At 32.7% G+C, this 22,490-nt stretch overlaps 1 protein-coding gene across 2 annotated transcripts in view; it reads left to right on the top strand.

Annotated features, from left to right (window-relative positions):
- Positions 1-22,490, top strand: part of LOC130894034 (gamma-sarcoglycan) — a 184,895-nt gene that overhangs the window by 147,851 nt on the left and 14,554 nt on the right. For both annotated transcript variants that reach the window (XM_057800558.1, XM_057800559.1), the window contains one exon: positions 11,272-11,500. In XM_057800558.1, coding sequence (XP_057656541.1) covers positions 11,272-11,500 — 229 coding nt within the window. The remainder of the gene's footprint in view (positions 1-11,271; positions 11,501-22,490) is intronic.

Genomic DNA, 22,490 nt, shown 5'->3' with positions numbered 1-22,490 from the left:
AGTGGCTGAAAGACTGTAGTAAGATGAATTGCAAATAAATATGCTTTTCTTTGTCGCTTCTAGCCCACTGTTCATGTTCGTTTATTCGTACAGGTGGGGCTGTTATCTTGGGCTTTTTTGAATGTTTCATTGGCTTCCAAATGGAATTATCTGTTCTTGTTAATTTAGTTACGTATTACTCAAACTGTGCATCCCTTATTTCTTCTAATTTTTTTTTTCAATTTATGACTAAGTCGATTGGAGTGGTTTTTGTCTACAGGAATGTAGCTACTTTGCCATCTTGCCCGAGCCTGTCTCTTTTCTGCTATTAGTCTCTCTATTTCGAGTGGGACATCTTTGTTTCCTTTTATCTGTTTCGTGTTTGGGCTGCTAGTTAAAGTTATGAATTAAATAGGTATGTTGCTCTTTCTGTAATGGTGATGGTAGAGCTGCCACTTTTTCTAGTGGAAATACAGAATAACTAGACAGAAGCACTAGACAAGTAAGTCGAGGAATGAGTGGTACTTAATCTATTTGTACCCAACGACTATATCCTAGTAATAAAATCCATTGGTTGGAATTTTGAATATGAATTAACAATCATAACAATAACGCCGTACAGTGCATTATTTACAGATGATGCCCTATTTATAAAAAATATATAAGGGTGATTCCGTTCTAACTGCGATTTTTTGTATTCAAAATTTCAAGATTTTAAAATTTAACTTTTTTATGCATATTATTCATCTATTTTACTGTAAAAATAAAACTCTAAGAGGAATTTACTACAACTTCAAAGTATCACGAGCAAGACACAAATGTCGGATTTTGAGTTCCACGGTACTGACTCATTTATCCACGGTACTGACATGGTAACTTAAGATATTAAACAACAAGTGCATCAATTTTCCTCAGTTTGATCATAAACATTAGAATTTATAAGGTAATTAGTTTAAATCATTTGTTACGACAAAAAAAATTAATAATTTATCGGTAAATTCTAGGAATGGACATGACACGGTACTGACATTCAAGTGATGTAGTATAAGTTTTCTTTAAGTGCCAAGTTATATTGTATAAAAATAATGTTTAAATATCTTAAGAATTATTCAATTAACACAAAATTTTTATTAATTGATTATTAATTAATGACTAGTACAAAAAAACAATACAGGACATTGAATATCACAGTTAGAACGGAATCACCCATAAATGAATAATCTCCTTAATTTACATCTGAGAGAGAGAAATGCTTTATTGTCAAAAAATTGTTACAATTTGTAGACAAAAACAAACATGAAAATAATAACTAAATAAATATATAAATAAAATAAAATTTTAATATAAAGGAGAAAACCACAAAGAATAACAAAATTATAGGTATTATTAAAAGGTAATAATAAGTAAATAAGTCAATAGCAAAAATTAAACCAGTATGCAGCATGTCCGGAATTAAATAAATAGAAATGAGTTTGTTATCTTTGACTTCCTTCTTCTGATCTTCCAGAAATCTTTTTTCCGCCGTCTTGTCCATTTAATTACTTCAGATCGTTGTTTCAAATGAAAGTTTTGATAAATGAATAATTTACAAAAAATATCACTTGAAAAAAGAATTGAATAAATATTTACTAACTACTATAAAAAAGTTGTTATTTCAGTTTTTAAATTAATTTAAAATTTTGACAATTGATGATTTGGTTTCTACATTCAACTAGAGATGTTTCTTGAGATTGGAGTGCAGTATTTGTATTCAATATTCTTCTTAAATATACTCGATCACTTACATTTCAAATATGGGTTCATAAGAAAATTAAACTAGTTTATACCATTGACAAAATTATTTGCCGGACAAGAGAAGAATTTCAAGTGTGTAAGTTAACTGAATATGTTTTATTCTTATGCTGAAAATGAATATTTTTTTTTCAATTCATCAATTGAAAAATAAAACAGGACATAAAATTTATCCCGAGTGCCTGTGCAGTCGTGGTTATCAGTTAACGCGTGGATTGGTGTCATAAATGACTAATTAATAGGTCTTCACTTTTTGATTGTTAATCAAGACGACAGATTCACATTGACTTTTTATTCGACGGATGTAATGCCAGCATGATAGGACATCCCCCACTTTTACTGGCAGTGAAACATCTAATCTAATGTTTATGACAAAAGGTGGATGAGATGTGAAGATCCTATATCATCTCGTTGGTAATCATAATCGGGACGATTGATGCAACTAGTTTACAAACAATATTAACAAACTTTGAACAATCAATTGATTGAGTTATACAATTTAGAAATGGTTCCTAGAGTAGCCGTAATTCAACACGGTAATAAGAATCTTCTTTAAATGGTTTTTTATTTTTTTGCAATCATTTTATTTTTTTCAGTCTTTATTTATGCGTCTCAACTACATCATTTTCGTAAATAATAATCGAATGTTTGATAGTAGATCACTGCTACTAATAAAGAATAAGAGTTAACACTTTTTAATAGCCACTCGATATATGGTAGAAGTATGTATAAAGATTGATTAACGTAGAGGTTCACTAGTAGGATTGATTGGTTCAATAAAGTTTATATATTCGCATTCAATGTAATTTCACTGGAATAAAAAGCGGAGTTTTAATGGTATAACTTGATAAACCGTTTGCTTTGATGTTATTTCTATGCAGATAAATATCATGTTAATAAAAATATTCACAGAATGGATGATAATTCTTCAAACAATATTTTATTCATTTCGTTCTTTTGTATAGTTGAAATAGGTGTGTATGTAATATAGAATAATGAAATTACCATGTAAAAGAAATAATTTTAAAACTTGTCGCATTCATTCGAAATTTCATACGACGTACGAAATGCTGAACAAAAAGTATTTTATGTCATTTTTTTTTCAGGAAAATTATGATTCAAGAATATTTATTGTTAAATTATTTACTTGGTTATCAGGATCAATATAAAAATCAGAAAAAATTACTTCCTGTTACCTTCAAATAATAAGAAAAATGAAATTTAATGATTATTGTGTCTATTTTCTCAAAAAATAATTTCATTTTCTCCTATCCTCAGCTTTCGATCAATTAATTTCCTTTATACTTTGAAGATGACAAGGCAGTAGCTCCGATTACAGAGAGTGGTGTCCATAAAAGGAAAAAATACCGTACCATCAGTCGTATGAGTCATTTTTTAATCTCCTTCTCAAAGTAATCTACAAATTTTGTGACAACCGAATATCTCCGAATCAGTTCGGTATTATGAAAGAGTCTTGGATTTTGAATGCAGATATGAGTAGAAAATTAGAAGCATTATAAATGTGGTTTTATGGACGAATACTCAAAATCTCCTAAGCCGCCTAGGCACCAAATGAAGAAGTCCTCAGAAGAATGATAATCATAAAAATCAGCAAATTACAGTACTTCGGCCAGAAAATGCGAAACGCATCCAGATATGCTTTGCTCCAAGATGCAAGGCAAATTATTTGGAAAAAGAGGTCCAAGAAAAAGACGAATATACTAGATCAAGAAGCTAAGAGCCTGATTCAATAAAACCTCTCCTCAACTCTTTCGCATTGCTTATAACAGTATAAAGATAACTGTGATGATCGCCATTCATAACGGATAGCAGCCTCAAGAAAAGAAAAATATTCTACAAAAAGTTGTTTCTGTTTAGCTATGGTCACCAAACTAATATCCCACAGAACATGTGTAATAGTGAATCGACTGTCCGTCTCCTTTGGTCGATGCCTAGACGTATACACTTTTTAAAGGAAATACTTTTTTCCTGTTATATTTTATTCTTCTTGAATTAATAAACACTGTCTCTCAAGTTCGTAATTCAATTACACACTATACAATACACTTAACTTCAATAATTTACTTATAAATGCCACTTAAATAAGTTTCGCCATTACTTCTACCAATTCGTTCTTTTTACTAGGACTAGTTATTTAAATTTAAAATACAGCTTTCCAACAAAAATAAACAAAATAAATAAATAAATAGATTTTCCTAGGTAATATTCGAAAGAAATACGGTAAATAAACCGCCTTCTATAATGAAAAGTAGTAAAATCCGCGTCCACTATTTATAAAAAATCAGATGAAAAGCGCCACGTGAATTCGCCGAATTTTAAAATTGCATTGTAGCTGGACAGAGCCCACCTAAGCACCCATTACGCGAGCTTATTGCACATTAGGAAAACAATACACTAGTTGACAAAATTCTAACTTCTTCCAAATTTCTTTTTCAAGTAACAATAATGAACTACTAGCACCTAAATTTGCGGAAAAGAAATCCAGATGAGTCCAGCATTTGTATTATTAAGAACGTATCATTCCACTAAGCCAGTTCTATATGATTTTATAAGTTCTATTATCAATAATATGCAATTTTCCGAGATATAGTTTCCTAGCAAATTTCGAACAACGTTCACAAACCATTTCCATCATCATTCAGTTCTTATCCTTTATTAGTTATAGTATTTAGAGATAAAAAAAATGTTCCCACTCTAATTTTTGCCTCGCTGAGTATGAGGAATTTCTTATTCAGATATACAAATTCACTACCACTTTTACAATCAATTATTTTCAGGCCAATTTTTATTGGCAGTGATGGTAAAAGAATGTCATCAGGGTCATTTTCAACATTTTCACGACCAGGAGTAAGTGATTAACTCTTGAGGTATATTTTCTTTGTATAGTTATGTTGTCTGTACCATTCGTAATGAAACAGAAAAATTGTTGTAGTCTAAGCAAAAGTGCAATGACTCGCCACAAATTTTCCAAGCGTATTTACTGTACCAAATTCTTTCTAGACGAAATTTTGTAGTTCCGTATATCAGAATCACGAGCAATCAGCACTAGTTTTTCAGCAGTCAACGAACAATCGCCAGTGATTTGTAACAAAATTAAAATTCAATAAAATCGCCGAAATATAAACGTTATTAAAATAGATTGAATTACCTGCCTTAGAAAAGTGAACTTCTATTTCATCGTCAAACCCAAAAAGCACAGTCTGTTTTTTATGCAGATTCAAGTCAAGGAACTATCTTCAGGTACTTCATTGTGTCACAAGTTCTAGAGTAGTATTCTGACTTTGGAAACTGGATAGTGTGTTAAGACTTGGTGGTAATGTTTTCCGTTTGAGTCAGACAAAAAGAACTACCAGAAGATCTTTTGATTCGATCCAAATAGTCTAAATAGAGCTATTCAATTGATGGTGTAAAAGACATTACAAAAAATGTTGGGGTTGTTAGAACACTCTCGGGGAATTTTTACGATGTAACAAATGTTTATAACATGTAAGTTATTTGAACATAATAGTTATACAGTTGTCTAAATGAAGATATTCACAAAAGGACACGAATATGTCCTGTCACAAGAAAACTTGACGTAATTGAAATAAAATCATTAGACACAAACATAAATAAAAATATTATTTTGTTATTTCCCATATTCAAATACTTGTGGAATTTCTAATTCTTTCTAGTTCTTCTTTTGGATACTGAATCAGTTTTGGTTGCATCTGGTTTCGTTATTTTTTGTTCCGAATCCAGCTTTTACTGCTTAAAATTAAAACTAGTTTTTTTTAAACGTTTCTTATGACTATTTCTTGTAAAAATTATAATAAACATCCATGTCTATTTATGTCACCAATCTGATAAATTATTATTTGCGTAAGTTGTGAAGTAACCGTACGACGACGCTGCGTTTATTGTCACATCAGCACTCCAAGGGTTGTTGATCACATGTCCGTTCTCAAATCAGTGGGGATTTCTCAAAGGAAACCTACTCTACAAATTTATTTTACCGTCACTAACATTTGGAGATCTCTTTTCGTTCTCCACTTGGATTAAATAAATCTTCCAGGGATATTTTCCGTCCCCACTAAGTTTATAATCTTCCTATTTGTCAGATAATATATGATACTTCATTTCTTATTAATTATTATGATTTCGGAAAAATATGCATTGAACCAATATTTGTTATCGTAAACTGAACTTACTGAAGTGAACAGATCAATTTTGATTGTGTATAAGCAGACATATATTTGCGAGTGGATCACCCTGATATTTCGGTTTACAAAGCATTAAAAGCACGATATTCTGAATAGATCATGTTTGCTACAGTGAACTAAACTGCAGTTTATCTTAGTTAATAGTTATAATATATTAAGTGAGCATTTAAATGAATTCCAGTGATGGTAAATTGGTTTAAACGATTAATTGCATTTCAATGGGGATTTTGTACAATCAAGGTCACCAAAAAACCTTCGAACCAAGACCTGCTTCTACTAAAATTTAATAATAGAAGAAAGACAAATGGAGCTAGATTATACTGAAGTGAAAACAATACTCCACGTAATAATCTTTCTAAAAGTCGTTTAATCCACATGGAAAACACATAGACATCAATTCAAATGTATTTTAAGATACCATTCCAGGAAAAATATTTTTATATGACCTGAAAAATATCAGGATCATGTTTGTCTCCTTGTCACTTTCATTGTCTGAAATCAATTCAGATAAAGATATTTTTTTGAGATTAGAAATTAATCCAAGGGAGTCAAATCAGGTGACGATGCGGATGAAACAGCTCGATTTACACGTGAATTTCAATGAAATCGTCTAATATAGCTTCATATGGATACCATGTATAAAATGAACGAACTTTCCCCTCATCATAGATCATAGGATTTTCGCAGTAATTCTTATGAATATGGTGTACAGAAGACGAAAATTTGAACAATGGAAGTAACGATTTTGTTTGTTCGAACATGATATATCTGATCACATACAAATATCAAACAAATGCCAAATATTCCTGACTTATGTACAAGTATCACAAAATTGTATAAGTTCCAATCTGCTCGTGAAACGTGGCAAATCCTTATCATATATAAATATTGCAAAAATGATGTGAATTTTCATTGCCAATTGGACATTTCGCCACAGTTTCATTAGAGCAACGTAGAACTGTCGATTCTGAATGGTACACCAGCTACTCTTATTCTTTTCAAAACAATGCATTCAAAACAATTTCGTGTGTTTTACCGTTGCTTCCTTACAAAAAAATATGTACAAACTTATCAATGGCTTCAAAAGTGTTATCCGGACTTTGCTCGATCGGAAAAAACCATTTGCCGAATTTAAACGTGGACATACAGACACCGATGTTGGTGAAGGTTCTGGTCCAATCCAAATGAGGTGGTTACTCCAAAAAAACATAAAAACAGTCCACACATTCTTTATATCTAATCGTAAATTCAAATTGCGTAAGATAGCTGAGGCTATAAAGATATCAGAAGGCATTTTGTTCACAATTATCCAAGAAAATTTGACCATGAGAAATTGGGTGCAGCGTTTACTCCCAGTCGATCAAAAATAACAACTTGTTAATGATTCAGAGCAGTGTTTGGTCATATTAACACGTAATAAATCAGATTTTTGGTATCGATATGTGACAAAGGGTGGAATATGGATCCATCACTTCACGGAATCAAAACGATCATCTTAGTGGATTGCGGCCGGTGAACCAGGTCCGAAGGGTCCAAAGGCACAACAGTCAGCTGGGAAGGTTATGTTTTCAGTATTTTGGGATGCGCATATTATATGATACATCTACTATCTCCAAAAGAGAGAGTTGTTGGATCATTTGCATGCAAAAATCAAGGGAAAACGGCCTCATATGTCGAAGAAAAAACCACTGTTTCACCAAGACAATGCACCGATTCACAAGTCGATGGCAACGATAATTAGATTGAACGTTATTAAGTTGCTTCGTTATCCACCGTAAAGTCCAGATCTGGCCCACAGTGATTACTTGCTATTCGCTCGCCGGTAGGAAATTCAGCTCAAATGGATAAGCAATTGCTGAAACTGAATTTTGAGGCAAAAAACAAATGGAATGATAGTATTTCTCTTGAAAAAGATCACACTAATGAATGAAATAGATTTTTGGCAAAAAAATGTGGCTATTAACGCAACTTATCGAGTTATGTGTTAACTAAATACAAGTAGTTTATTAATGTTTGTCACTTTTTGGTACCAATTTTATTTGGTACCAATTTTATTTAGTACCAATTCACCATGAAACCATCCATGAATAAATTGTTTTCTCAGTTTAGAATACATATGAAAAATTGAATTTGCCATGTCAACGTCCAAATGAATGGTCATAGTATGTATTTGTGTAGGAAAGTGTTTTGGACTTTGAAATATCACCGGTGTTGGATACTAAATTTCTCATTTCCCCTACGGATTTTCCGTATCAGAGGCAGACGAAGACAACAAGATAATTTATAACATAACTCGCTACAAGACAAAGACGGATAAATAAAGCAAAATGCGGTCTATTTCTTTGAACAACGCAGTCATATCATATTTGTGAAGCGACCAAGTCATTTTGCATTTTCAGACGAGGTTTTTTCTCCATATTATATCCCTCGCTATTCTTAGATAGTGAAAAATCGTTATTATTCTATAAAACAGACGGTGATATATTGTATAATATAGTCGTTTCTAGACAGAAAGTATAAAAGATGTCATTAAGCACTCATCTAAAGACATCTGAGACATTCCGGATACAAGAAGGAAGAAATTAAGTTACGAAATCCTGTGTTGACAACTTATATCAAAAATATTTGAATATAGATCATTCTTTGACATCAATTGTATAGCAAATAGTCAGAAAGCGTCTTAAAATTGCAAAGAGCTGCTTCAGGATAGCTTTAAGTATAGAACCAAGGATATTCAATTCCTCTGAAAATACCAAAAAAGTAGAGATGCGTTTAGAAGCAATTGGAATTCTGTGAATTTAATGAAACCGGCTGTGTGAGGCTTCCTTCAAAATATGGAAGACCAGAAATGAAAGAAGCGAAACTAGTTATTTTGCTGTCTTTAGGAGAAAATCCTCACGCAACCACAACAGAAATTGTCTTGCTACAAAATGTTTGTTAGGCGTTTGTAGTAAAGTTTTTGTGGAAAGAAAAACTGCTCCTATACAAAGTTCAACTCTCAGGAAGTGACCTCGACAGACATTTGGAGTTTGTGATGAAAATTTCATATAAAGTGTAGTATTATAAGACAAGGTATCAATGTGTTCAAGTGGTACAGTGAAAACAAAATATTGCACTACTGCAACATGATCTCAATTTCCGAGGGTCTGGATGATCAATTTGAAAGGAGGTGGATTGAAATAAGTGGAGTGGCCACATAGCTAGTCTTCATATTATAAGTGAATAAATTACAACTATCAAATTGATTGCTCTTCAGCATCCAATTGAATGAATCCTCCACGACAGTTATATGACTAAGAGGTTATAATCTCCTTTAAAGTAATGCACTTTTCCAGACCTATTCGGCTCATATACATAATTTATAGTAATATATGAATAGAAGTTTTGTCCCTGGGTATCTGTTATATTATAATAACCGAAAAACAATATCCATCAGCGAATTATCACATCTCTTTCGTAAATGGTCCTCCAATAGTTATTATCCCCGCTTCATTATCACCACCGCGTGACTGGCATAAGCATCAAATCATTCATTCTGATTGAATCAAAGTTTAGAGAGGTGGAAACGACAAAGGAGGAGAATAACCAATTTTTATTCAAATAGAGGTAGAGGTAGACCGATTATCTTCATCTTTGTTCCAGTAGTACAATTGAATAGGTCATGTCGGAAACAAATCGAAAAAAATAAATTTCCAGTAGAGACAGAAAGATAGATAAAATATAAACAATTTTAGTTTGATAAACAAACTCCTAGTTACTGATATACAATCACATTATACACATTCCAGGTTAATGGTAGCATCTTAACTCTCTTACTCTTCATTGGGTTTCACATTATCAACAGCCATACCGACATTTAAAGGTCAGTCAAAAATGTTCCCTTTTTTGTTTGTGTCGGATTTAAGACCCATGTATGTAGACAATGCGAAGGATAGTTTTTGTACTTTTGGCAACTTTCATCCAAAACAATCATCCGCCACACAATTTTTTTTATTTGGAGCATGACTTATTGAAGTCCAATATCTGAGATGTCCACATTTTGAATACAGAAAATTTAGAGCTTGCTTCCGCCATAATAGGCGATATGGAACATATATTCGATCGTATTTTTCCTTTTCGAAGATTTTCCAATGGATGAGACTCAAAGCAACTAGATTATTAATCTGGTCGCCACAGTAACTGTACAAATTCCCCATTGGAATAGGAGAAATTATATGTGTCATTTTATCTTGTCGTAGATACCAAATTTCTGTGCTATTTCTTTTTCCAAGACACGTTTATATTCTTATGCATTGTCTTTTCCACAATTTATTTTTCTTTGTCGTTTTATTCAAAAAAGTTAGTTCTCCGTCATACTTCCCCCGTAATTTTCTACAATTCTCGTCATATCATCTTGTACAGTACTCGTATATTCTAAAATGTTTTTCTAGAGGTTTTCGTATTTTGTAAAGGTAGAAGGTAAGACTGAAAAAAGATATATTTGACTTACTCACGTTAGTTTATAGTAAACGCATCATCGATATCACAAGTTTGCACACGAAACAATAGAATGGCTCCCGTATTTACCGACTGAGACCCGTGTGATTTCTTCTCATCGAGCTTCCTGAAAGATTACTGTTAGGCAGAAAAACCCAAAACAAAAGATGATTTGAGAAAAGCTATTAGAAAAGGGTTTTATCTATAATTGAACAAATTTTCCATAAATCTTAAAAACGACTTGATTATTGTGCTCAGATGAGTATAACTTCGAAAATATTTATAGTTATTCGCTAGATAGGTTTTGTCATTTTCTATTTTAATTTAATAGTACAATGAAAATGACAACATCAGTGACTCAATGTATGTTTTTATTATTTTTTTCTCTGCGCCCATCCCAAAATTATAAATCATTCATTATTTTAGGCATCATTCCATTTGCCACCCGATATAATTTTCACTTTCTTTAAAAATATTCTTTGTTTCGAAATACGATATACATACTAAGTAATAAAAATCTCAACTCAATTACAATTTTGATTATCTTGTTATTCACGGGTGAGACCAAAATGAGAAAAATATCTAGCGAAGAGATCTGAAAGAACGAGAGCCAAGAAATATTTTTTAAGAGATTCCTAGCAACAACAAAAAATGTAAAACTATTTATCAAGTCTTGAGAGGCTCACACCTTTATTAAAGTATTGCACATGGTGCCAAAACGATATCTCTTTGTTTTCGAGTGCAAAGAAAAGTTGAAGTTAGATTGTATCATTACATTCTGACAGTTTGACTGGTGTTTCAGGATGAAGAAAAGTGAGGGACCGAGCCCAGCCGTCGGAGATACTCAAGAGTCTCACGGGGACCAAAGTCGACTAGATCCTGATATTTCAGACTCTAAATATAACTTTAGAATTGGAATATATGGTTGGAGGAAAAAATGTTTGTATTTTCTCATCCTAGTATTGCTTATCATGGTTGTTGTGAATCTTGCCCTCACGCTATGGGTTCTTAAAGTCATGGAATTTTCATCGGTAAGTTTTTGTTTCAATGTTTCCTACTCTATTCTCAAAACATAAATAATTCTTAGAAATCACAAATTATATCACATATATGAGATATAATTAGCGCAAATTGCCAATTCGATGAATAAATAGATTCCGAGTATACCAGAACCAGTTAGAAAGTAATATGAGTTTTTTTAAGAGATTATCCTATCAATTTAGATGTAGTGCTAGACTTATTCTACTTATAAAAGACAAAGTATAAGCAAATAATACTTATACTGTTCACATTTATGTACTTGTACATCGATTCATAATAGGAATTTAGAAGGAATTATTGATCTTAATCTATGCCGCTCAACGAATATTCACAAATTTTTAGATCAGGTGTGAGTACCGATGGATTAATTCAATTAAACCCCCTAGGCGGTAAATATATACAGTCAGAATCAAATTGCGCCACTTTTGAGATATATTTTGATCAGTCTTTATTTTCGAAAAAGTTTTTGAGGTTTGTTCGAAGGCTATTTTAAAAAACACGGCTTATTGTACCATTCTTTGTTTTTATGTAACTATCTAGTTGTACAGTCGTACTTCTCACTTCCTAATATTGTTACTTCATCATTTTAATCAATTGATACGTTAAAAAGATATGCTTCATTTCGAAACGTTTTTATATGTTGATCAAAACTAAATTCGAATATATAACCGACATAACCTAACTCTTGAAATTGATTCACACGAATAGACGCATCGTTTCCGCGCCAAAATACTATATATGCCGTCAAACCCGAAAGAATAAATTCCCTGAGAAAGGAAAGGTCCATTTCCTCCCCCATCGAACAATATAATCGATGTTAGCATGTTGGCAAAGTGATAGCCAGAGGTCGAATCTCCCGGTTAACTTAATTACGTGGTTTACCACACGTTTGTAGACGGAGCGGAGGTCCGCTAAATCCCCAAAGCTAATATTTGACATTTGGGCAATTGTAAAATATATTCCTGAACGTTTTTCTGAACGTATGGTTCAACTCCAGTGACGGCTTTCGATATCAAACGAAATAATACGTAGCTATTTCAAAGATATTAAGAATACTGAACAAATATATGAATAAAATTATTGAAAAATCACAGTTTGACATGAAAGTCAGGATATTCAGACTCTAACAGATATATAATATAATTGTTTGAATCAGTATATATAAAAATTTCATCATTTCTCGACCTCTGACAGAGTTCGATTAATAATGTCTGCTTCTATCAGTTTAAACAGTATATATGAATGTTTAAACATCGCTGTCTAACCCATGACGAATCAATTATTGAAATGTAACACCATACAAGTCATTCTATTTATTAATGACACCATAGGACACTGTGGATTACAGTGTCTGGCATAATTATACTCTTATGAGGGTACAACCCACCTCGATCATCATGAGTTATGCCTATCGAATTGTTTGTGACAGTTGCTTTCATAATCCTCAAAAAGATTAATTAGTCTAGATCAAACTTCCTCTCTTGATCCAAGTGTGATAATTGTCCGCTACTAATTATCTAGGCAAATTCCAAATTCAATGTGATTTGCTTTACCACAAAGTCAACCAAACTCATCACTTCTAATAAAGATTCATTCCGTTAATAACGTCACAACTCGCTTTTGCTTTATTCGCATTCGTCTTGGTCATTTTCTATTTAGTGTGGCGTTACCTCCTCAATTTGAGGTTCTTTGAATTTTCCAGATAGAGTCAACCTGAAGTGGATCCCTGCTACAAATCGTGCTAAACTCAATTACATATAAGCCGACCTTCTTATTTCTCTCTTCGACTCTGTCTAGCTATTTTCTTGGACTTGGATATGTAAAATAATCCATAATATCCATAATATTCTGAAATTTAAAATGGAATTCCAATCTTCTCCGAAAGGTGCTGCCCATGAATCTTTGCTCAAGGAAAAGATACTGAGGCCTGATGTAATAAAAAACTCCCATCACTCACATCAGGCTGAGGCATGAGTTATTTTTTGTGACTTTTGGCTGTTGTAAGTGCAGCAATTTGTCTTTCTCGATCTATTTATTACGTAGGCGCCATGGATAACTCCCAGGTGTTTGGGTATTGTTTTTTGATGAATCCTGTCATACTTGGTATCATATCAATCTTCCACATTGTACACCAGTCGTAAATGAGCTTCCTCATACTTTCGTGATGAAATTGCTATCTGGGTGCTAGTACTAGCAATGATAGTAGAGACTACGTAGAGATAGTGATATTCGTCTCAATGGATGCTGCGGAGCACCGAGTAGGGAGTAGCTTTCATTTGTTCCTCCTGCTTCCATCTAGACCAATATGATCTTGAACTTCGTCTTTTTTTCTTCAGGTAATTGCTCAGGAAAGGCTCTGGTGAATCCAATGCCTCCCATTAATTTGTGTAGTTTTCATTGTAGTGGGTAGATAAGAGCAAAACCAATTATTGGGACAATCTACAGGGGCTAAGACAGATAAGGACTCTTATGGAAAACTATAACTAGAATACTACAGATAGTAACAGAAGTCCTATCGAGGCAATGTCGCCTCAACAAACACCTGAAGATGCTATACTTAAGGGGTGTGTAGATTTTGTCGCACAGAGAACGAAACCTCTATCACTAAGGAGTTCCAGAGCACTACCCCTGAGAGAGCTTGGAATACAAGACGAAAATTCCTGACAATGAAAGCCTTCCCACATGCTAGACTTTTTAAAAGGAGAGGGATTGATGGATCAGCCGTAAGAACTGAGTTCTCCAGTATCGAAGCATCCTTTGGGCTGCAGTGTATACGAGACCTGAAATCCATACATGCATACGTTGTAGTGAGGTAAACAATTCCTCTAGCTCAAAATGTGTTTGTTTAAATGATATGAAGTAGAAAAAAATAGAGAAATTGGTTATGGATCTTCCACCACATGTGAATGGATTTCATTTTGTTCATGGTTGCTTTTGAAAGTTCAATAATGCAATCTTTGAACAAACTCTAATGGGCGAAATGCAACAGTTAAGCTATAAATGTTAAGACAATTCCCAATACATTTATATTTGCCTTTTATGTTGTTGCTTCTAAATCGATCCAACAAAAATTTATTAAGTTATTTGTTATAACAATCAATTTCAATGTACTTGTCACCTTTGATTTATTTTGTCTCGAAATAAATAGATTGTTCAGATTTTTTTTCGTGAGATTTCTAGATTTAATCTGGAGCTAGTCCTGTATTAGTCCCTTCGATTGTGTAGGTACTTACGGAATACATTCGGGCTAGATACCCCACGGGAAATTTGGAAAGATAACAAAAGTTTTTAGCTGGGTTGTAGGTATTATTTTGACAGTATTGAAATATTTATCGAAGAATGAAATAAAACCATATGCGTATAAGAAACTAATATGGAAGAAAGTTTGATTTCAACGATAAATAACACAAAACACATGCACGAAAAAGTTAAATCGCCAATACGGGACTTTCTTATTATTTCTTATTTCTTATATATAAATTTCTAAAAAGACAATTTTAATATTTGCTGTGTCGGTAATATATGATAGTACATGATTTCATGATGAGTTTATGATATTATATTATATATATATATATATATATATATATATATATATATATATATATATATATATATATTACAAGATTTTGTATAATCATAACAGAAAAGGGTATTTTCGGGTAATAGCAGCGGTATATTAATGAAAACACATCCTCCAATCCATCTTCTGGGAAAGAATAGTTGAGAATATTATTTATTATTCTTTTTGAGAATCACGTATTCATGGACTAATGGACACAATGTTTTACTTCTGTTCAAGCAATTGATGTAAAAAACAGTTCCCTATCAAGGGCCTGATGGAGTTTCTAATCAGTGGAGTGATCGCTATTATATTTAATCGTTTTTTTTTAATATCAATTATTTCTTCAGTATTGATCAATGTTTTTCAACTTCTCTAATCTCCAATAACTCTCAAAAGGAGAGAAATATGGAAAAAATTACTCCACGCATTGATTTGTGAGGCGAACTGTTAGTTTCCGTAATCTATCAAAATTATACGTAAATTTGACAGATAGAGCAACTTTAGTACTCATAAATATGGGGAGAAAAATTCTGGAATGTTATATTATTTTTGTCATGAAGAAACAAACAAATAAAAGCAAAATTACGTCATAACAATGGAATGATTTGTAAGTAGTTCTCAGCTTGTGAAGTCATCTGAAAGGAGGATGCTGCTATTGGTTAATAGTGTTCAACAGCTGGAATTCAAACAAATCGTAGAATGTAATCCATGTTATAGCTGACCATGGAAAGGAAGATAGAAGGCAGGCGCGGCCTGTGTAGAAAAAGATTTTCATGATTGAAAAACCTTCGAGATTGGTTCCATTTACGTGATGCCGTAAATCTAATACGCATGACTGAATTCCAAAGGATGATTGCCAACCTCCATTAGAATGAAGTAGGCACTGGAAGAAGAAGAATTGATAAATATGTCACAGTGAACAAACGGGACTTTATCCGAGGAACGTGCTCACGAAACAAAAATATTTATTTCGATCAACAAAGTAAAAGCAAAAGTATTTTGGGAATCCAAAAAAATGATTATTCAACAAAAACACAATAAATTGTCAATATTAGTGAATATTCTGCAGATTTGCAGGAAACTTTTGATGTCAAACTCAATGATAAACGATAATGCGTTTATAAGTCCAACGGATAAAGATAAATTTCTTCTTTCGTATTGGAAAATGCAGAGGATTATGTTGCAAAATGGTTTTTTCACACTATAATAACTTTTTCATTTGAAAATATATCTTGCAAATTTCTTCAAAAACTAAGAGGTAGGGAAAACTGTAATTTCGACTGTCTGTCATTTGATTTTTGCCCAAAGTTTAACTTTATGTCGACTTTTCCTGTAAAACAGAGAATATAGAAAAATATAGACCTACTAAAAATCAATAGAGTTCATGAAAAACTATGTGTCGCCTTGGGATACCTCCTGATTTAAATAAACGACTAGAGATGTATCCAAAATACAACTTACGTCAATACAAATCATGAGAAAACTTGACCAGGACGAAAACTCAAATAATGAAAATACTTTGGTCAGGATGGTTTTATGCTTTCAACTGAAACTTAGAGAATTAAATTCAGAGTAATCTGCATGTTTTGATAACTTATAAAATTAACTTTTGAACGTCAATGCAACAGCAGCAAACGGAGGGAAAAAAGCTAGAAATTGAGAGAATCACTCAGCAACTGAAATCCTTGTAATTTTCTGAGGACAAATTTATCCTTTCAGCAGGTTTTCGAATTGGATATACCTTTATCTGTATGAAGGAAAGTCTTTGATTTCCCATTCCTTAAAAAAGGTTTTTCGAATCGAATCCTCCATTCACGCGATGACTATATCGAAACTAGAAAAAAAGTATTTTTTAGTTTCCTTAGAACCTTCTTCGATAGAAGACTGTCAACTCATTCCCACTACATACAACTTTTCACCAATGTCCTCCATTTCTTAGTTGCCTATAGAAAAAACCCATTTACCAAATCAATTCCGACTTCTATCCCGAATACAAAAAAAAAACGAAGTGTTATTAATCAATAAACTGTTAGAAAAGTAACAACTTAGTTACTGATAATTATTTTAGCTAATTCCCTTATCAAATGCCTTGACATTAGGAAACGTCACATTTTTTGTAACCTTCATATATCAGTAAAAACTTTACGTAACAGCTCACGAATAATTCATTAATTACTGTAAAAACTGAAAATTATTTCATTATTTAACCTGACAATTGAGTCATTATTTCAATTGAAGTATTTTATTTAACAATATAATTTAACAAAATTATTTAAAGTCTATTTTCTGGGCGAACTTCTTGTTTAATGATAATTTCCATTGAAGCTGTGATATCTATATGTATGCCAGGGGCTTGGCCTGAAATTCTTTCTTATTTTCTAATGAACTCTCCACAAAGGATACACTGTTGGACTCCCATCTTCCATCTGGTCCTGGGTCTGCTAACGAACTCTGAAACAATGTCTTTTGTATCCTCTAGCATTAGGTAGACCCAGATTAATAAGATTGTCCCAGCAATATTTCCTGCAGTGACCACAAATTCGCGGATAACATGTGTTTCTGGAATTGTGATTTTTAAGAAAATACCTTCATCAAATACGTCAATTCTGCCTTCCAGCATGCTTCCGCAAAACCTTTTATCATTGATACCTAACAAACATTATATTTCGTCTTCAGCCTCTGTTATAAATCTCCAAATCTTCTGCATTGTATCCTGCTGATCGTCTCTTCAGCCAATTCAAAAGCATAGTGTATATCTTAATATCGACGTTTTCGCGCACGCGGTAAGTTCAGATTTCAACATTGAATATGTAGTCCACAAAGTCAACGCCTTTGATGTTTCTAAATTCTCAAAATAAGCAAGTAGCACCTTTTCGTTGAAGGTACGCCAGGCGTATCTACTCCTTTATTTTCCAGGTATTAAACTACCCACTGCAGCATTTGACTTACTTCAAAGGGAATGTCGGATACGCCATCTAAAGATATTTCAAGTAATTACTTCTGACTTGTTTTGGCTTATTTTAGAAAGCGTTGTTTGCTTCGATAGTAACAAAACTTCGAACAATTTCATTCCACATAGATATTTTCATTTTAATTGAAGATTCTATTAGACTGAACTTTGTACTTAAACAAAGATCAATATTGTTCAATATCGCTTTATTCATAACTATTTTCGTAAATAACTATTAGGTTAGGTTAGGTTAAGTTAGGTTAGGTTAGGTTAGGTTAGGTTAGGTAATTGGATTAGATAATTACCTAACCTATATTAGATATTAGATAGATATTATTAGATTAGATAATAATATGAGAACTCGATCAATTGATGTACAATTTTTAATCACTGCAAAACGAGAGTCTCTTGAAACTACCCAGCAACTGAACATTCATTTATGAACTTTTTAAATTATGTTCGCAGTATGCAGTTATGCAATTTTTTCTCTATCGAAAATGGAATCGCTAGGATTTACGTGTCGCATATTTGAATCGTTGATTTCCCTAACGACGAATTGCTGTTTACGGTATGTTTGGCGGCTACGAATAATTTAGGTTGTTCGAGTGCTCTGTCAAAAAAATGCTCTAGATAAATATCAAATTGTTAATTATTCAGTAATAGGACTACACTTCATACAGTGTGAATCATAAAATTTGGAAATACGAAGTTATTTACCTACTAAATGTTAGATAATAAAGCGTCTAATTCTTTACAAAATTTCCAATATTTTAATTTTCAAGATATATCATGATAGTTTTTTGTAGTATTGTTTTGGATCAAATTCGGTCTCTTAGTTCTGACATACAATAAAATAAGAATTGTAAAGTTAGTTGATTATAAAATTGGTTATATGAGTGATATAAACTACGAGTCTTTGTTAACACGTTCGCGGACACAAGCGAAAAATGATGGCTGTAGAAAATGCATGGCAATATTTGATGAAACAGAAAAGCTGGAATAATTTTAAAAATACATTTATGATGCGAAAATAGTATGGCAAATACCGTCTTGTCCTAGGCCAAGTGGAAAATTGGCTTATTGGGACAAAAACGGCGTATTCCGTTACATAATTTGTACAAAAAAAACTTATTTATTGCAATGTAAATGGAAATATAAAGGCAGTAACTAATTCTTCGACTTATGGTTTTCTGGTATGGTAAAGGAAGCTTTTCGGGGAAGGTTTTGCTAAGAACTTGGTCTCTTTCCGTTTTTTTTTGCCGTTTTTGAGGATCCTTAGTGTCCGGAATTGTATCTAGAAAATACATGGGCTGATAAGGAAGATGCTCATCCATACTATCTTGGGAAAACAGCTCATCATTGCGTCTTCTTTTTTTCCCCACGAATGGGTCCAGAACTAACTAAATTTCTGACATCAAAATGTGTATTGAATATGCCTAGGTAGTGTTTTATGACATTTTCCCGAAACTGTAAAAAATTTTGTTTTTTATCCAACTTTCTACGTATATAATACGAATTCGAAAGAGTAATGTCCAAAAGGTGGAACATTACTTTCTTGTACCTTCTGATGCTTTTCCTCTGTGAAGAATAATAACTGATCATTTGATCATTACGATAAATTCCTAACATATTCATATTATAATGAGTAATTTCCACAGGCTTTACTTCATCTTGTCCATACCGGTTTTGAACAGTTACTAACTGAGGATGATATTTAGTGGTAATTGCTAAAACTTCCCGCCTTTCATTCCACTTTGAAACGTAGACATTCTTATTTCTTTCCCATATTTCATATTTGGTCGGCATATGCTGCTTTGTCCTTGTATGTATTAAGAGCGTCATACGCCGCATTGTCCGCGAAAGTGTTAATATTGTTCAAATATTAGTGCAATGAAAGTATATTAAATCAAACTTCCAAGCTGAGTAGTGGTTCAGTTTCTCTATTTTCTAGTATTTATTATTTTTATTTTCTTTGTTCTTTTTGTTATAATACATTTTTGTTTCAAATTGAGATTGAGAATAATTTTTGTTTGTTTCAATTATTCGAAATTAAATGAATAATTAATTAATTTGTACATTACTTACGTGCTTGCAGACTTTTGTTTAGAGGCAAATTTCTACAACACCGTTCATTTTAGCTCCATAAAAGGTTGTTAGTTTTTTTAAAAATAATCGGGTAATTTAAAACAAAATTAAAAAGGTATTTGTTCCAGTGGCTTAAGAAATAGGGGGGTAAAAGTGACAACTAACCTTGACAGCGCGCCACTGGTTAAATTTTTCAAAAGTTTGTTCACGTCGTAATATTACTTTATTCAGGAGCATATTGGTCATCAAATTTGAAAAACAAATTTGAAGGCGATCTTGATTTATGGCAAATTTTTGGTTTTGATTTAAAATTTTCAACACCCTACATCTCAGCAACTAGGCCCCGTAAGGGTTCGTATTCCTATATCAAAATAAATATAGAATATAAAAACACTCTGTATGATGCGAGTTACATCTATCTAGAAAAATCTGGACGATGTTAAAATTAAAACGCCAAAAAACGTAAATGTTTCCAACACTACTAAATTTGAATATAAAAGAATGCCGCGATATACTATTCAATGAGTTATGTTGATTCGATCTCTGAAATTACTCAATCCATTCAATTGAAGACTTGTACGTGGTTAGTCTTAAAAGTACCTTGTCTGGCCTAAAAATTATAGCTGTATATCATAACATTCCATTTTCATTAAAATAATATTGAATTGAGGGACAAAAAGAAATATATCTTCTACACACGAAAGCATACACACTTATTTACTTTTTCCATAACCCCCGTAGAGGCTACAGTCATTACTTCTTTATTTTTTATAACCCCTCTGTGAAAACTTCTTCATATCGGCAACACTCCCATCGGCCATCCACCTGTTCGTCAGATTCAGTGTCACTTATTTACTTTTTGCATAACCCCTGTAGATGTTACCGTCTTTATTTGCAAATCATCTAGTCTAGACACTTCTATTTCTTGTAAACTCTATGGAAACTTCTTCATAGTGGTAACCCTCCGATGGCCATCCGACTGTTCAGCCGATGATACGATGATTCATTTTTTTTGGCATCAATCTATAGTGAATGTTTTCAATGAATTTGTAACAATATAAAAGATGAAGTACATTCTACTTTGTGTGAGAATGATCCTAGAATATTGATAGCAGGGTTTAAGCGAGACCGTACGACGTGCGAAGACCAGCATCGTAGTTCTGGACCAAATGAGGTGACGAATGCTGAAGAAAATCCACAAAGCGGTACTGGATGAGAATTTGGACATGAGAAACCTGTGCGCAAGATGGATGCCGCGTTTGCTCATATTGGAACAAAAACAGCGTCGTGAAGATGTTTTCATCGAGTGTTTGGAAATGTGTCTCAGAAATGGAGCCGAATTTGTTTCATAATCATGGATAAAATTATCAACGGCGAGTATTAAGCGAACTTATTGAAACGTTTGACTGAAGAAACTAACAAAAAGAAAGAAGAAGGTGTTGTTTCATTAAGACTATGCACCAGCTCACATATCTGTCATTGCAATGGCCAAAATAAATGAATTAAATTGTGGATTGCTACTTCTTGCAAACTATTCACCAAATTTAGTCCCTTCGGATTATTTTCGGTTATCAAATTTTGACAGATGGCTTGGTAGTCAATGGCAGTTAATGCTCATTTTGAGCTTGATTATTCTTATTATAAGAAGGGTATCGAGCTTATTGAATATCGGGAAAAGTGTAACGACCTAAAAGGAGATTACATTAAAAAATAAATATATTTTTGTGTTTTATTTTTTTTGGCCAGTTACTTCTGGGACTATCCTCTTAGTATTAAGAATAGATAAAAACGCCTAATGTCAAAAATAGTTAATACTGTAGTAGAATAACTACAGTGCAACACTAGATGTCTCCTCTACATGTCCCGTCTTTTGAATTGACATACCTATTACTTAATATATACCTAACATTGTTTTAACTGCCCTGGGAAATCTGGGACAACCGTGAGGGCAGCCCCACACACTGATCTGTCTTGTATGTCCACTGATACTTCCTATGCGCATTTCGTTGTTCCTTTTATAAAAAAAAAAGGGCTCGGGAAAGATACTGTAGACAAATTAGCATTAAAAACAAACAAGTTTCTGTTTTCATCTATTCAATAAGATCTCAAGAGTCGAGTGCAAGGTCCTATTTATTAAAAAAATTGGAAGAATCAAGAAAATATATTCTAATAACAGTAATTCCATTTCACTATTAGTTTACTTCTATTACTAAAGTTATCTTTGTCGTGTGTCCGGCTCGAAAATAAATTTTCCCTTTTCCATAGAGTGGGATGCAGTAGAATGTTTCACATTAACGAGTTTTTTTTATCTCAGTAAGTTGAATGAATTTTGTTTCATGTGCTAATTATATCCCGGGGTATAAGAATAAAGAAATATAGC

This window comes from Diorhabda carinulata, chromosome 5, assembly GCF_026250575.1.
Source record: "Diorhabda carinulata isolate Delta chromosome 5, icDioCari1.1, whole genome shotgun sequence".
In the NCBI taxonomy this organism is placed as follows: Eukaryota; Metazoa; Arthropoda; class Insecta; order Coleoptera; family Chrysomelidae; genus Diorhabda; species Diorhabda carinulata.
Note: the sequence above shows the minus strand (reverse complement) of the source record. Positions and strands in the feature narration are given on the sequence as shown.